At 31.2% G+C, this 18042-nt stretch overlaps 1 protein-coding gene across 2 annotated transcripts; it reads left to right on the top strand.

Annotated features, from left to right (window-relative positions):
• The first annotated feature begins 6172 nt into the window (after positions 1-6172).
• LOC145332463 (nischarin) lies at positions 6173-17979 on the top strand. 2 transcript variants are annotated; one of them, XM_080177462.1, is made up of 16 exons: positions 6173-6316; positions 8327-8475; positions 8934-9024; positions 9667-9757; positions 10238-10285; positions 10691-10754; positions 11144-11265; positions 11887-11965; positions 12301-12389; positions 12786-12839; positions 13242-13340; positions 13804-13871; positions 14669-14764; positions 15932-16042; positions 16784-16884; positions 17130-17979. In XM_080177462.1, exons 1-16 carry the CDS (start codon positions 6224-6226, stop codon positions 17218-17220), a joined length of 1446 nt encoding a protein of 481 aa, XP_080033588.1. In that variant the 5' UTR covers positions 6173-6223; the 3' UTR covers positions 17221-17979. The 2 variants fall into 2 exon arrangements, with proteins under 2 accessions (XP_080033588.1, XP_080033587.1); XM_080177461.1 differs by having other exon boundaries at positions 10235-10285.
• The last annotated feature ends 63 nt before the right edge of the window (positions 17980-18042 follow it).

The raw sequence follows: 18042 nt of genomic DNA, 5'->3' as shown, positions 1-18042 counted from the left end.
TCCTTCTTTTCTTTCCTCTTTCCCCCTTTTGGATGAAAGTTGAATCACCGAATTTGACAACCAACCCACCAACACACCATTTTTTTATTTTAACCGTAAAGTAGTAGAAAATTCAGTGATGGAGGGGACAATGGACTTTAAATAGTAAAGGTTGTGGTACCCATAGTTTTACCCCCCCCCCCCCCCTCCAAATTTGTTGACTTAAAAACAGTGAGTACATTAATCTTGATTGCCAGTTCTCAATTTCTGACTTTTAAACAGCTTACCCCAATAAATTAAAATTGAGTTAAATTTTTTTTTCTCCATTTTTTCTGTGATTTAAAGTAGTAAAGGTTTTTGTCTGTAAGTTTATTTTTCGCTAGCTAATGAATTGAAGAAGTTCTCGATTTCAGGGAATTTCAATTATTTAAATCCTTGGCAGGTTTTAGGCTATTTCCTCACCCTCAAAAAAACTCTTCTTTGAAAAAATATTAAGAGATGATTTATTTTTATTGCAATTTAAAAAATAAAATAAAAATGGCATTAGAAAAATTGTGTTGGTATATTTGTCCTTGTTGATACGAACAGCTGATAATGCTCAAATCTGATTGGCTGGCCCGCGCAACCCACTCCAAACAAAACTAAAAGTTGCAACTCCCGTATTTTTATCTTTGAAAACTAAAAGTTGCGCCATCTCTGAACAGTGTGTAGGGCTCGCAATAGTTCGCGGCATTTTAAGGAATTTGCGCATCTCGGCGAATTCGCCCTCCTAGAACCTTCCAGATTTTTCTATAAATATTGCATCTGGATTTATGTTTTATTATTAACAAATATGACTCAGATATGTTAAGTGTTTATATTTAGTTAAATAATTGGTTCATTTATAAGAGATTGTCAAAGATTTTATGTTAAATTAATTGTGGTTCGAATCCCGGTCTTCTTGCACACACACACATGTTAAATATTTCTTCAATGATTACGGGAGAGAGCGCATGCTATACTTATAATTACATATTACAAAAAATGTTTATAGACGTAGTAGAGTGAAGAATGATAAAATATCCATTGTCATATCCCTGAAGTAAAATTCAGGCTTCGCCCAGAAAATTGTCATGTTCTACACGACTGAAATAAGAGGCGATATTGGGCTAGAAAAACTGAAAGAAATCAGCAAATCAAGGTGTGTTTACGTCTAAGGATAAGCAAATCTTTTATTTATAAAGATGGTAAATTATATAAGTAGCGCAGTACTAACAACTATGAACATTTAATCTTTTAAATAAAACCATTTAGCACCAGTTTTATATCAGACCGTTTGTTATATTTTATAAAATTAGCATGACCAATATTATGTTTTAGCTAATTGATTTAATTTTCAGGCTATATGTATATATATTGTATACCTAAAAGTTTTAAAGATATGAATAATATACCAAGTTATTTTGACAGTGCAGTTACAGAGACGGACTAACCATAGTTAAAAAAAATTAGCTGCGATGCTTTTATTTTTGTGTTTTAGTATTACACTTATTATTTTCTGTTTCGGTTTTATAACAGTTTCATCAAAGCATTTTGAGTTTTAAATTATACCAAATTAAGAATGCTATTTACATTTTAGAATATATTTGTTGCACAACCTGGCAAGATTTACAAGGAATTTGTTTACAAAAATTTATAAAGGGTTGCTGATGAGGGAGAGAGAGGACACTGAGCTAGCTGTTAATTACACTGGTTCCTAAAGTTTTATAACAACGTTTTCTTATTCGTTGGCTTAACAAATTTGGATGCTTTTATTAAGTTTGATGGTTTCTTTAAGTTTTAACCACTAAATCGTGATCTACAGAATGAGTAATTTGTGAATATCATTGGGGATGTACATCAATTTATCGGCCTTTGTCTTATCCCTTTAGATCCCTTGTTGCTGCTACTTCTACAAATTAGTGTTTATTCAGCCGACTAACTAAGTTTCCGCAGTCTTTTGTAGACTGTTAGACACTTACATTTGTAGGTATTATCTTTATATTCATATAGTTCAACTTACTATCATGTTTCACAAAATGTGTCAGATTATGTATGCTTCTTAGACATAATTGTCCTGTGCTTTTTGAATGAAATTCTAAACAAATAATATTTGGTTGCAGTGTTTCCACTCTGCAAGACTGGTTAACAGAAAATTGGAGTAATGTCGAAAATATTTTATCCAATGATGGCAAAGATAGAATATCTCACAATATGCTTTTGATATTGGCTGCTTTAAATCCAGGATTTAGAACCATTTTCTTAAAAGGAAGGGATAGTTGCACGAAGTGCAGTTAAACTTGAATTTAGTGAAATGCACATTTTTTTCTGTTCACTGGTTTAAACTACAACTATAGGACAAAATATTTGAAAGAATTTCAATTTTCTACCAGGTAGTTTTAAAAATATCAAGACTTCAAAATCATGTATTTTGATATGCAACTTAAGTGGCTGTCCTGTTTTCACATGATGACTATTTTAGTTTTGCCTAATTGATAGCTTTTTATTGTAATACAAAATTATATATGTTAGATGGTTTTCTTATAACTTATTCTTGCAATCATTTTTTTAATGCACTTTATGCAACTATCCCTTTTAGGAGAAACGTCCCTGTTTTTATATAGAATCAACCATGACTTCACAAAATCCCAAATGACTGAATCCTTTCAAGATCTCTATGAACATTTGCAAAGTTTAGAAAATCCTAATGAAAACATCTTAGAAGTTGTATACCAAATATTAGAAAATGATTTGTTAGATCATTATTTTTATGAACATAGAACTATACAACATTACTCAAATGATCAAAATTGTGAAGTTTATCTTGAAGTTCCTTTCCAATTAGTACCAAAGTTAGTTGCTAATAGATCTGTTGTTCTCAATAAGGGTTTAATACATTTAGCATGCAAACATCATGAATATCTTTTTAGACAAATATTTCTCATCTTGCTAGAAGAAAAATTAAATTCTTATGTTGAAAAAAATCCCTATGTTTTACAAGCTTTCAATAATGAAATTGATGACCAAAGAACCAAAGTTTTATTTAAATGTTTACAAAACTATGAAAATTACATTAGAAATTCAATATACGAGAAATCTCCAAAATGTAACAAATCTGGCTCCCTTAACATGCGAAATGTAGAAAGAGAGAGCGAAAAATTTCCAAGGTGTATGAAAGAAATTTACAACAAGTTGGTAAAAGGTGAAAAGTTGGGACACAATCAAAGATTTAATTTCTCCCTGTTTCTCAAAGACGCTGGAATGTCCATAGACGATGCTAGCAGATTTTGGCGAAAATATTATTCAAATATTAAAGGTACATTTTTAGTAGTGAAGTTAATTAATAATTTTTTTCTGTCCGCCCGTCAGTCCGTAACGCTATTATATGGGCTACATTTTAGAAAGTCTTAACCAGTTTCCATAAAACATTCAGTATACAATGTATTTGGTCCATTGGTCCGCCGTTCATGCTACAAAAAAGATGTTTATCTATTTATGAAGATTTCTTGAATTTCTATAATTTACACACTTCTCTCTCCATCTGTCTTTTTATTTGAGCATTTGCTTTATAATCACTATTCTTTTGTTCATCCATGACTTTTGGGCTTCACTTCTTATGGGTGTTGTCATCATTGTTTTACTTAAAATTGTTTTTAAATAGGAGACAAGAAATCTTCGAGTTTATGGGAAGAAAGAAAACACAAATATAGTTATAGTGTCAGACATCTTTATGGACAGGAATAAACTTATACATTAATCACAGTTTTATGATATTAATAAAAAAAGAGTTAAAACCATTAATGTCCATATGTAGAGCAGTAATATCAAGCTGATCAAAGCAGTAAAGTAATTTTTTTGTGCAGCAAATGTTCATTTTTACTTAATACTATTGATTTTGCTTTTAGCAATGTATTTGATAAGGGAAGTAAGAGGGGCAGAAATAAAGACTGTAATTGTCCCAAGAACTTCTTTAAAAATTAGTAATAGGCTAAATCAATTCTGGAACCTATGTGAAGCGTCCCTGTAATTAAGAACTTAATCGGATCAGTAGATAGCGAGATCTTAACAGACAAGCAAGTTACAGAAAACGGAAAAAAAACCTAGTTAAGAGTAGTTCCACTACTAAAAACGCAAATAGAATAAAAGTATGAAGTTTAAATAAATAGGCAGGATCCCGGCGAAACTACAAAACAGCCTCCTGTTCTTCTCTTTACTCACAAAGTCTTTGCGCATTTTCTGGAGACATTGAAGATTTACCCATAATTAAAACTAAAAATAACCCGCCAAACAATCAGGAACCAATCGCATCTACTTCCACACAGGATAATTTTTGCAGTCAAAGTAATGTTGGACATTTAAGATGCTGTGCTAGGTTTGAAAACATGCAGGATAAACATTTCTCCACTCCGCTGCAGTTATTTAGGTTAAAGAAGGCTTCATTGTAATGTTTAAAAGGGACGAGGGGCTAATGTACTAGACATTCTCTTAATCTTAGCTATGCACAGTTATGGAATCTCGACGACAAAGATTTTTTTATCCAATTTTGACAAGTGAGGTATTTTTGGAAAGAGGAATATATATAGAAAACGCCTATGAAAATTAGAAAATCCGCAGAAATCATATTTGCAAGTTATTTGCAAAAATCTGCAATGTTAATTTGCAAAATTAATTTCATGCCTTAAATGACTTATTTAAAAAGAAATCTTTTTATGAAATGTGTTTATCTATAAGTTTAGAACATACTTAAGGCAAAAAAAAATTCTTTAGTGTTACTTTTTTCACCTTATATATGAAAAAAGCAGTTTCTCACATTTTATGATAAAAAAAGGTATAGAAACAAAATATATGTTTTTTCTTGATGTAAACATAATAATTGGCATAAAATCTATCATCCTAAATGTAAAAATCAGATATAGAATCCTTTTTAGAGCAAAAATAGTTAAAAAATAAAAAAGACATTTTTGCAAAGTATGAAAATCTAAACAAAATAGTTCTTTTTGATTTTGATATACATATCAGATAAATGTATATAAAATTAGTGATCAAAAACTAAAAAACAAGTTATAACTTTTTCAACCCTATCATTGATTAAAATGCACTTTTAGGTTTACTTATTACCAAAGTAGCACATAAAAACTCTTTTTATTAAGTTATTAAACAAAATAAATTCAAATCAACAATTAGGCGTTTTTTATAATACAATAGACCATTTTGTAGTTGTTTTTTTTTGCATTTATTTTGTTTAATTACATCATAAAAAGAGTTATTACGCACTACTTCAGTAATTCTTAAACCTAAAAGTGCAATTTAATCAATGACAGTGTTGAAAAAACTCATAACATGTTTTATAGCTTTTAATCACTAATTTTATATACATTTATCTGATATGTATATCAAAAGCAAAAAGAACTATTTTCTTCAGATTTTCATACTTTGCAAAAATGTCTTGCTTACTTTTTGCACTATATTAGCTCTAAAAAGGATTCTATATCTGATTTTTACATTTAGGATGATAGATTTTATGCCAATTATTGTGTTTACATCAAGAAAAATCATATTTTTTGTTCCTATACCTTTTTTTATCATAAAATGTGAGAAACTGCTTTTTTCATATATAAGGTGAAAAAAGTAACACTAAAGAATTTTTTTTGCCCTAAGTATGTTCTAGACTTATAAATAAACACATTTCATAAAAAGATTTTTTCTAAATAAGTCATTTAAGGCATGAAATTAATTTTGCAAATTAACATTGCAGATTTTTGCAAATAACTTGCAAATATGATTTCTGCGGATTTTCTAATTTTCATAGGCGTTTTCTATATATATTCCTCTTTCCAAAAAAACCTCACTTGTCAAGATTGGATAAAAAAATCTTTGTCGTCGAGATTCTATAACTGTGTATGATAAGCTCGAAATATGAACCATTAAATTCACTTATAATATCATACTTAAATTTTTTGTATTTCTTGGATAAGCTCGAAATATGAACCATTAAATTCACTTATATAAATCATACTTAAATTTTTTGTATTACTTGGATTATGATCATTCTACACGCCCCCCCCCCCCCCCCCCCCCCTTGACTATTATATATATACCAATTAAATGTAACTAATCTGTGATAAGATCTAAATGTATTAAAAAAGTAAAACCGAATGTTAACTATTTGTATATTTTCAGACTTGAAAATGGGATAGTTACTACAAAAAGAAATACCAGAGAAACTATGGCCAACTATCTGTTAAGCTCGAGCACAAATATTTCTATACCAGAAATTGTCAATGAAGAAAGTGTCACCTACTATGTTATCATTGTCGAGGTAAGGTTTTGATTAGGAGGGGCGAGTATAAAAAACTTGAAGTAAGAATAAAAAGCTTCAACTTTCCACCAGTCAAAAATGATTCCTATTGGTTTAATCTATAACATTTAATGAACAAAAGAAAGTTAAGTAAAGTTTGAAGTCTAAGCATTTTTCTTTTGAATGGCGGAAAAGGTTTTTAAAAATTTGTTTTTTGTTTTTATTAGTGATGGGAATCCGGATCCGGAATCCGGAATCCGCCCAATTTTCGGCCAATTTTGGAATCCGGATCCGGAATCCGTTTTATATAGCGGATTCCGGATTCTAAATTGGTAGGCTAAATTTAATTTAAATAGGTTAGAAAATACCAAGCACATTTTTAGGACATACGTAGCACTTAAATTTTTTTCTAAATAACAAATTTTAATAATTACTAATGTGATGTAAATGTTTTAGTTATGCTGGAAGTCAACACTTTAAACAAATCAAGGCTTCAACCAAGTAACATAGTGATCAATTAACGAAAAAAGCTATCCCTCTGTGACGGACGGCCTTTTAAAATACTGCTAGAATCCGGAATCCGAATCCGGAATCCGCAAAAAATAAGAATCCGGAATCCGCAAGAATCCGTCACTTTTTTTGACGGATTCCTTCAGAATCCGGAATCCGAATCCGGCCCAAAAATTCGACGGATTCCCATCCCTAGTTTTTATGTTCTTAACCTGAAAGGGTAGACATATACAATAATACTATCTTTATCAAGACATAAAGATAGTTTTTACAATATTGCCCAAGAAAATATAAATGAGAGTCTACTCCCCCTTTCCTCCAACCATGAGGTAAGGGTCAATTAGCTTTCATACAAATAAATGCAATAGTAAGAAAAGGGACATTGCAATTTAAATTATATTGGTACAACCCGCCCTCCCCTTATTCTCATTTCAGGGGTGTATATTCTGCACAAGATTTATTTTTTTTCCCCTGCTACAAATTTTTTTATTTTTTTTCCCCCCTAGATTTTTTCTTAAAAAGTAGGGGGGGAAATGGAAAAATATTTAAAGAACTCTATATTTTATTTATTTTATCCCTCCTACCACACATTTTTTTAGTTTTTTTAACCAAGGAGGGGGGCGAAATGGAAAAAATGTTTTCAGTTTTCTTAATTTTTACATTTTTTTTCCCTCCAACCACTTATTTTTATTTTTTTCCCCCCCCCTGAGCCGGCGATCCCATGCAGAATATACACCCCTGTCTCATTTTTTGGCGTGAAAACTTTGGGGACTTTAATCTAACATTGTTTGGTTAGTACAAACTAACAATTCCCAAACTTTTCAACAAAAATATTTTTATCTACAGAAGTCAAGGTATACTAATTACTATTTAGGATATAGATCAATTTATCGCCAATTGTCATATCCCTTGAGATCCCTGCAATTAATCAAAACTGGTTTTGGATAAATACATATTTGAATTAACCAAAACGAATGTGTGTTTTTTTTATAGTTATACTTAAGTAAATGGGTGACAACATAAAATTAAAACTATCATATAAAGACAATATTGATGGTAAAAATGTTTTAACCCAATATTAATTTATGGAAATCTTTTCTCCCTCTCCTCTTATTTTATGAGGTTAGGGTTAATTAACTTTCATACATTCATGATAAATTTTTATTTTTCATTGGCCTTTCCAGTATAGCTTTGAAACCGATTAATATCCGCTGGATTAAAATCGGTTCTCAGCCATACTGATTAATCATGTATCGCACCGTATTTTGGACAGATTTCCGCAGATATTAAAATAAAAATCACAAAACTGGCTTTAACTTTTCATTTTTATTTTAATGCCCGCGGAAAGCTGTCTATAATACGATGCGATAAATAGCTAATATATGTTATTCTTAATATCATCTTAACCCTAATCCCCCCCCCCCCCTATTTAAAAAAAAGGATGATGGGATTGGGGGGGGGGGGGGTGCCTTTTCTCGCTATTCTCTTAGAAAGAAAACTTCCAAAATTGTTTTCATTTAGATAGGAGAAGTGAAATGGGACGTGAAACGAAGATACAATGAATTTCTCTCTTTACACGAGAAACTTGTTGATGTTGGGGTTGACAAGGACGGACTACCACCAAAAAAGCTTATTGGAAATAAGGATCCAGCTTTCCTCATGAAACGCAGGTATAAAATCTAATATTATTTATTATTCTGGTACATACAGTAGTAAGGGATTCTCTTTTTTTTTCTAAATTAAAGTCTTGACATGGCCATGCATGGTTTTCTACTTTTTTTTACTTACTCTCAATGACATACAATGACGTTATGATTCTAAAACTCACTAAATGTTTACTAGCTACCTAAGGCAGAATTTCATACATGAGAGTTAACTGGAATTTCTCAGGGAAGAAGGGCCCGGGGAATCGGACTGTAAATTACACTAATACACAAAGTTATAAAGACGTTGATTTACCAATAGCTTTGATTTACAGATGGGTTTATTTTGTAAACCATCATTGAGGATGAAAATCAATAGGTCATCCATTGCATTGTCTTATCCCTTAAGATCTCTGGCAATGTCTAGGTTTATTTGACTCTTTTATATCAATATGATCTTTATTAAGATGAAATTTTTAATTTAGGACAGAACTAGAAACCTATTTACAAAGCACTTTCCATTTTCTGGAGAAAAATCTACCCCCTGTTCTAGCAGAATTTCTTCATTTTGACAAGGTAGGGAATATCCATTGTATTATAGACAGTTTTCCTCAGATAGTAAAATGATAAATCATAAGATTAATATCAGTATTATTGTCCCGAACCAACAATTTGATGACTTAATTCATTATTCATTAAAAAATTCTCTAATACGATACGATACATGATTTTTCTATACGGCTCAGAACCGGTTCTAATCCAGTGGGTATTAATGGGTTTTGAAGCCATACTAGAAGATGTTTATTTTTTACATTATGTTAAGTACCACAGTTACTCTATAAAAAGGGCGTTCTGTCTGTTCTTTAAAGATTCTATGACTAAAATTCCATAAAGGGAGATACAGCTTGTGTTAATTGAATTGCAGAATCTACACAGCAAAAGCAATATTGAAAGCAATATACATGAAGCGCCACAAAAAGCTTCCAATCTTAGTTAATGCAATTAATGAGCTATTAATGTTCATTGTTCATAAGAACTAAGCATTGCATGTTTGTGATTTTCTATTGGTTTACTCTATTCAAGTATACCTACTGTTCTTTACAACATTTCTCATGCTGAGAGACCTTTGAACTAAATCGTCCTCGTTCTTATTACTCTTCAATTGAAAGAAGGCTTTTATTTTCAAATAACAAAATTAAAAGTTAAAATTATTTTCAGTATGAAAGTCATTTTATCCTGCGAAATTTGGCCAATGATTTTTATGCGCGGGAGTTGGAACTCAGTAACCTTGTTATTTCTGGTGATACAGGTATAGTTGTTTATCGCATCCTATTGTAAACAGCTTTCCGCGGATATTAAATGTACAATTATGAGATTAAAACCAGTTTTGTTAGTCCCTTGATGCCATAGGAGCTGGCTATTAAACTGGTTTTAATCGTATGATATTACATTTTTACATTTGTAGAAAACTGGTTCTAATCCACCGGATATTAATCGGTTTCGAAGAGCTCTGGAATATATTATTAAACGCACAGAATCTTTAAATCCCAAGCTGTTTGTTATTTTTTAATGGCTTCTGTCATTTCCATGGCCCCAATGATCTCTTAAATGATGGTCTTCATAATGTGTCGGTCAATCACACATTTAAAATTTTGAAACGTTTAGCGATTGTTTCATACCATCGGATTTTCAATGTTTTTTCTGGCCAAAACATCAGAAAATAATTTTCAGTCTTTCTGTGCATAGGTTTTCATGAAATCTAATCTTGTTCTATTAATTGTTTTAGTAGATTCAGTACCAGAAAAGAAAGAGGAAATCCCAAAATGGACACCCTTAGGTAATATTTTGTTCTGCATTTAAAAAAATAGTTGCTTCGTCCCTAGTCTCTACGGGAGGGGGAGGGGTTCGGCAGGAAATAGCTAAAAAAAAACACAAGATACTCAGCTACCCTGTAAAGTACAACCAATTCCAAGAATTTTAGCTTCAGACATAAAACCTTAAGGATGAATCTATGTTCCTCTTTTTGACAATCTTTAGTATTCCAATTTAAGACAAAGACTTTAAATTAATTGCTTCGCCTTCGGATATCCTTTGAGGGTGGCGTTAACTTACTCTACCCCTTACAAAATGGCCCGAAGCCCACTCTAAACTAACTTCCATGACTCTTTCAAAATTGTGGTCTTATATTACACATTCTAAAATTTGAATCATAATAGAATTATAAATGTTATTTACATTATAGAAATGAACAGTATTAGCCAGAGATTACAACATTCCTGCCCCCCTATGGACACTGAATCAAAACAGTAAGTCTTTTCCAGACTTTAAAATTAACAAATGAATGAAAGTAAAAACAAACATGTTAAGTTATTTCTTGCAGCGTATTGTAAACAGCTTTCCGCGGATATAAAAATGTACATTTATAAGTTTAAAACTAGTTTTTGAGCCAAAGGTACGAGCTAACATAATTTCATGTTTAAATATTATGATTGTACATTTTTATATTTTTGGTGAAAACTGGATATAATACGATACAAGATACTTGACAATAGTATGGCTTTGAACCGGTTCTAATCCAGCGGATAATAATCGGTTTCGAAGCCAAATAGGAAATTGTATTATTTCAATTATAAAATATTATTTTCAGTTCCTTTATATATAGTGTGATTCTATTTTATATGTTCTCTGTTTGCAGGTATGATTTTACCAATATTGTGGATGCCTGTTGTCACATGAAGGAACTGGAGCTGACTGGCAGCACAGATCCTCTGGGGACCAGCAACATCATTTTTAATCAACTCAAATATGACTTCCTTGGTACGTACACATTCTTGATTTAAAGGGGGGGGGGGGTGACATTATTAAAGACCAAAACTAGAAGTCAAAGGAACTCTACTAAAAAAAAGAGTTATTAAGAGGTACAATGTGGAACTGTGGAGAAACAGCGTCAAAAACGCCGTTTTCCACTAAAGGGGTAGTTGCACAAAATGCATTTAAACTTAATTTAGTGAACCGCATATTTTTTCCTAGTTAATGGGTTAAACTTCATTTATATAGCATATATTTGAAAGAAATTCAAGTTTCTACCACGTAGTTTTTAAAATATCAAGACTTGAAAATCATCTTTTTGTGACAAATGCAATTTTAAAAAGACGATTTACAAGTCTTGATATTTTAAAAACTACGTGGTAGAAAATTGAAATTCTTTCAAATATATGCCATATAAATGTAGTTTAACCAATTAACCAGGAAAAAATATGCGGTTCACTAAATTTAGTTCAAATGCTTTTCGTGCAACTACCCTTTTCAGTACTGTAACTCTATTTTTCCTTTCACTTTTAGTTTTGGTCTCTAAAAGTGTCACACACGCCCCTTCCCCTTCTATTTTGAAAAATTCATTTAGCGCCAAAAAGTTTTATTATAAGATTTTTCTTTCAGCATTTAAATGTTTGTCAAGACTGACTGTGAACAATGTACAATTTAATGATGAACACATAACCTCTCTTGGGTTACTAAGGTACATTATTATCATTTTAAAATAAACGTTTGCATCCAAAAATAGCAAAGCTGTTAAAATTATACTAGCGGCTACATCCCTAGCATCTAGGGGCTCTGTAATGAAAGGGTCAGAAAGCTTCATTGTAAAGGAAAACCGTATCGGTTCAGCGGTTAGCGAGATCCTTCACTACAGACCAAAAAATCTTTTAATTTTATAGAATGGGATTTTAAAAAATATTCTATTTTTCTTAATTAATTGTGGCGTAGTACTTACGGTATCCTTTGTGTAGTGACTGACTAACAGACATTTATTAATTATAGAGTAGTTTCGCTATATAAAATCCTTATATTCAGGAGTACCCTGTGTGAATTGATAGTCCACAATTGTGGAATTATTTCTGTAGCCAATGTTCTACTCTGTGATAATCCTCATTATACTTTAGGTTTGATTATTTCTTCTTTGTACACATTGGACTATTGCTTTGCTAGTACCCAAAGTTTTACTACCATATTCTCATATTCGTTATCCTAAAAACTTAACTGGTTCATACAAACAGTAGTTTTCAAACTTTTTAACTTACAGAAAGGGGTAATTTTATTCATTACAGAAGTACAACAATTTATCCTATAGTGTCCTATCCCTTAAGATCCCGGTAATGGCTCTCTTTGATAAAGTCTTGCGTCTAAAATCGGCGGATTTATGTCATAAATAAACGCCGTGTTTAATAAAACCAGAAAACATACTGTAGTCAGCATAATTTTTAGTTATAAATCACAGCCGTTTTAACTTATTTTCATCCAAAATAGGAAATAAAGCTAATGTTCTTTTGTTTGTTTAGATACTCAAATAATCTCCCTTCCAAACATGAAATTGGAGAAACTTGTGTTTTTAGGTAAAAAATATTTATTTTTTTTCCAAAAAAAAACAAGGCTACTGTGGTTGCCTCGTCATATCCCTTACAATACACATTCAACGAGCTCCTGTTATTTATTTTGTTCACTGTCAATAGGATTTCCCAAATAATTTTCTTTATCACAATCAAATTAAGCGCTACAGAGAGACCGAAGGACAATACAGACTAAAACACTTGCAGAGTGGCTTCGCTCCTCGTATCTAAGGGATTTATATTCTAAGGGGGGAGAGCCTTGGTGAAAATATAGCTTAGATTTCCTAAAACTTAGAACCTAGTCTGTTAGGGGGTTAGTTAGTTAGATCAAACCAAAAGCTTTACTATTTCCCATAATAGAAATATTGAAACGCACTAAGTCAAAACCCTAAAAAATGCTTTTTTCAGACATCAGTAAGAACTCACTAGAAAGCCTTGATAGTTCAATACGATTAGCACCAGCTTTAGAAACATTATTTCTTAACAACAATAACATTAATAGTTTAGGTAACATTTTATTATTGATTTTTTATGTTAATGTTCTTAGGAAGCATACCAATAAAAACTTCACTAATTGGATTTCTATAAATTAATGTAGAAGAATGTATTTTTGCATAATCTTGCCTTCCAATAATTTACAATCAAATGTCATTTAATTATCTTTCCGTGAAACTAGTAAGATGGATGTGTGTCTGTCTCGATGAGATTTGCGTTTATTCACCTTTTTTCTTCGAATTATATTGTACCAGCAGCTGCGCCCCTACAATCCAGAGGCTTTGTAATCGAAAAGGTTGAGAAGGGCAAAAAATAACCACCATCTCAAAGTCTATGTAGAGCTTCCCTTTAATGGAGAACTCAATTCTTAAAAGTATTTGTCAAAATATTAATTTACCGACAAATAAAGCCCTAATGCATTTTATAATAGGATAACGTTAAACAATACCTATTCAAAAATAATTTATTTTTTCAGAGCATTTAACTGGACTACCTCGCTTACGCACCCTCAATCTTTCTCATAATCGAATTGACATTAATAAGGTGACCATTTTAAATTTGATATTCCTTAATTAGATTAAAATGAAAAGAACAAAGATGACTTTGCCCATAAAAGCAAAGCTTAGCAAATCAGCAAAGATATCCTTGGAAATTTTACTTAACTTAGTAATCTAGAATTCTAAATCGACGCATTTGACCTTTTAAGATTTTTCTAACATGCCTAAATTAAAGGAGAAACGGATAAACACATTTTTTCTAGTAAACCTACATTTTTAAAACATCTGGATCATTGAAAGAAAATGAAGTAGTGGGTTTCGTCGTAGTTTCACAGTAGCTATTCTCTTATTTCTAGGTTATTTTAGGTAAATGTTAATGATTGTCCCGCATTCAGCGTTTCGGAGCCGGAGCCGGGAGCAGCAACATTTTTGGTGGAGCTGGAGCCATTTTCGTTCAAAACGGCTCCGGCTCCAGATAAGCTAAAAATGATTTTTTAAAGTAATATAATAATTTGGCAACGGTCTATTTCCATATAATAAACTGAAAAACTATTGTTACTTAACAAATACACACATCCTTCTACTTTTATATAGCTTTAATCAAATAATGGCAAAATATTTTATATTATTTATTTTATTTTATCAAATTCAATAATGAACAAAAATTGTTATATTAATTCTAAGGTAGGAGCCGGAGCCGCATCAAAATTAAACGGCTCCGACACGCTGCCCGCATTGGTTAGAAATATTAGAAAAGCTACTGTGAAAATACGACGAAACCCTCTACTTCGTTTTCTTTTCATGATCCGGAAATCTTATTTTATGATAAAATTTTTTTTTCAGGAATTACATACAATGCTTGGTCAAATAACTCATATAAACCTTAGTCACAATATTATCAAGTCGCTGGTTAACTTCAAGAAACTTTATTCTTTACAGGTTAGCGCATTTTTCAAATTTTAGACGATTTTTCTATAGATAATGTATGTTCTGAAAATAAGTGATTTTTTCCAAGTTTTAAAAATATTTTTTAAAAAGTTATTTTGGAAGAAAAATGTATAAATCAAAGATTTTAAAAACCAAATATTACTTTCACTTTTAGAAGCAGTATTTTAGGTGTTCATTTCCCTTTATACCCACAACCCTTCTTTTTTGAATAAATAGAAAATAAGGGGTGGGGGGGAGTAGTAATGTGTTTGTTTGTAAACTACTTTAAGTCCAGTTAGGTTATATTTGGTACAGGTTAGCCTTTCAGGGCTTAGGCAAAATTACAAACTAAACCCCTACTCCTTATTTTCAACTGCTTTAAAAAATACGGGAGATGGAGGTGGTTTAAGGGACAGCACCTTTCTCTTAAAATTGAGAAATGAGAAAATCTTAAGTCTTATTTTAATATTCTGATTGTATCAGGGTTGGCATAAAAAAAACAAAGTTGGGTTTTATTGGGTTTTTAACTCAAAAAAATCCAAAAAAAACCCGGGTTTTTTTAAAATGTACCTATCGTCGATAACGTTAACTCTATTTTGACTCAAAAGGAGTACTATTTTCAAACAAATAATTGATATTATAAAAACATTTTATTTTGATTATTGTATAACTGCATTTTAACTGCATTTTATATATAAGTAACGGAATGTCTGTCCCTATGTACCAAAATAACTCCCTAACCACTGAACCGATATGGTTCTTAATTACAATTAGCTTCTCACGGGTCCGTTGAAGATTTTTAACCACTTTTTTTTTGGGGGGGGGGGGTGCCCTGGGGCAGATTTCTCTTAGGAGATTTGTGGTGCCCTCCCCTAAAATTGGAATAAACCTTCCCTGGACCTATGAAAAGCTACCCTGTACAGGAGATTCATACCGATTCAGCGGTTAGCGAGATCCTATGGTACAGACAAACCTCCTGTTACTTTATAAAAATGATTTAACCTTATATCTTAAAATTCCTAGGTAATAATCTTAAGAAAACAATAAAACCCAAAAAAAACCCGGATTTTATTAATAAAACCCGGGTTTTATTAATTAAACCCAATGGGTTGGGTTATTTAAAAAAAAAACCTGGTTTTTACCAACCCTGGATTGTATTCTTAAATTCTTAATATCTAGGATCTGAATGTGAGTGATAATCAGATATCCAAGCTAGACGATGTCTTCCATGTTTGTTCTCTTCCTTGTTTAGAAACTTTAGACCTCAGAAATAATAAGGTCAATAAAGTGGTAAGTTTTTCAATTTTGTTAAAACAAGGATGACAACATCTATAAAAGCGAAGCACAGAAACGGTAGGACAAACGGACATGAACACTTATATAGTGTCAGAACTGAATAATTGAAATATAAATGTATAAGAGTTGAAGCATAATTGTAAGTAAATTTGTTGAAAAATTGCTTTATACAGGATAATGTTTATGAACATACTTACATTTTTAGGACTTGATTATAGAGTTGCTTCGCTTATAACATTATACTTTGTTGTCCCAGGAATCAATATACCAAAAATCAGATCAATCGGATGATTAGATCACATAAAAATTTGTTGTTAAAAAAGTAAAAAAAATCAACATGTTTAAAATGGACGTACGGACATTTTGGTAATGATTATAGAGTTGCTACGCTTTCTAAATCGTACCTAACTACTAAAGGAATCACCATGCAAAATTTGAAATCGATAGGACAATTCTAACATGCCTAAATTAACGAAAAAAGCTATCCGTTACATTGATTGATCCATGGTTAAGAGAGAATTTAGAGAATATCCTGACTTGTTTTAAAACAACCTTTTAAGTTTCAATAAAAGTTATATTTGCTAGTGTATCCAAAAATTAATTTTAAAATTAAGCTAAATAGAAGCTCTGTTAAGGTTTTTTTCATAAATAAAAGAAAAACCTACAAACCATTATAACAAAAAAATATATCTTTTTGTGCTTTTCTATAACTTAAACAATCCATGTATTATTTAGGTTGATTACAGATTAAAGCTACTAGAAAAATTTGGCCAAAGATCCAGAGAGATTCGCCTTGACACTGAAACGGCTACTCAACAAGAATTAGATAAAGTAAGGTTTTATAGCGTAGCTGTTCTACATTCAAGATCCGTCCGCCCATAACGGATAGCTATTATGGTTAGTTCATGGACATTGTCATATTGATTTAAAAATAACTTGTTTAAAGTAACAGTTGGATAAACTTTTAAATTTTCTTGTCATTCTATGGTGCTTATATTACTGTGCGTGCAATGACAACAGTAATATTTTTTTATTTGAAAAAGGCATGAGTTTTCATGATAACTAATCTTGTTAAGGTAAGTGTTCTAATGGCATTGAGAGTGACACGAGAAAAGAAAAGTCCCACCTCTCTCTTCGGCAACCTTCCAAATTCAGAGCAATGGAAAACTTAATCTAGTTTATTATGAATATTATCATATCTTTTAGCTTATAATTACAAATCATGTTTTTTTTATATTTACTGTTTGAATTTACATCAGAAATTTTCTTAAAAATATGAAGAATCCTATCATGTCCTTAAGTAACAGGATGTGTGGCTATTCGTAAGTTTTTGTAAAAAAACATGTGATGCAATTTTCCCAGATTTCTCCTCTCATGGGGTGGGGGAGGGTACACTGAGATGTTTATTCCACTAGTCCCCAAAGTTTTGAAATGACGTATTTGTTTTCGGTTAGGTAGTTCATTATGTTGAGTGTCCAAACGTTTCAACCACTAATGGTAATCTACAGAAAGACTAATTTTATCATTGGGAAAATGCATCAATTTATCGGCCATTGGCTTATCCCTGGGAGAAGCCACAATTTTCTTATAATTTCCAAGATACTAAGGAGAAGATGGATATGTAATGGGTTATAAAAAGGGTAAAAAATGTTCTTCATATTTCTAATTTGATCCAAAAAAATCTACCAAATTTTCCATCATTGTTTTACTGCACACAACGTTAGATCTATTTTACTATGCACTATAATTATTATCAAATGTTTGTTAAAATGTTATTGACAATTTGAACTATTTTTTAATATTTTATAATTTAATGTCTCAAAATTTTCTCATTCTAATTTATGCATTAGGTATGTTCAATTTTCATTTTTATTTCAAACATACTCACTTTTTAATGTTAAAATTGCATTTACTCATAGTTCTATATTTATTTTATTGATTGATTGTTGGTAAATCATTTGGAAGGGTTTAAAAGCTTTTTAAGTCTTTCCTAA

The sequence above is a fragment of the Acartia tonsa genome, chromosome 11 (assembly GCF_053477335.1).
Source record: "Acartia tonsa isolate MP-2025a chromosome 11, ASM5347733v1, whole genome shotgun sequence".
In the NCBI taxonomy this organism is placed as follows: domain Eukaryota; kingdom Metazoa; phylum Arthropoda; class Copepoda; order Calanoida; family Acartiidae; genus Acartia; species Acartia tonsa.
This window is presented reverse-complemented; position numbering and strand designations above follow the sequence as displayed.

Excerpts from the sequence above, each read along its gene's own strand:
- LOC145332463 (XM_080177461.1), top strand. The coding sequence starts at position 6,224 with ATGGCCAACTATCTGTTAAGCTCGAGCACAAATATTTCTATACCAGAA. Across the intron at positions 10,755-11,143 it reads ATGGACACTGAATCAAAACA|GTATGATTTTACCAATATTG; the intron begins GTAAGTCTTTTC and ends CTCTGTTTGCAG. Across the intron at positions 13,872-14,668 it reads ATCGAATTGACATTAATAAG|GAATTACATACAATGCTTGG; the intron begins GTGACCATTTTA and ends TTTTTTTTTCAG.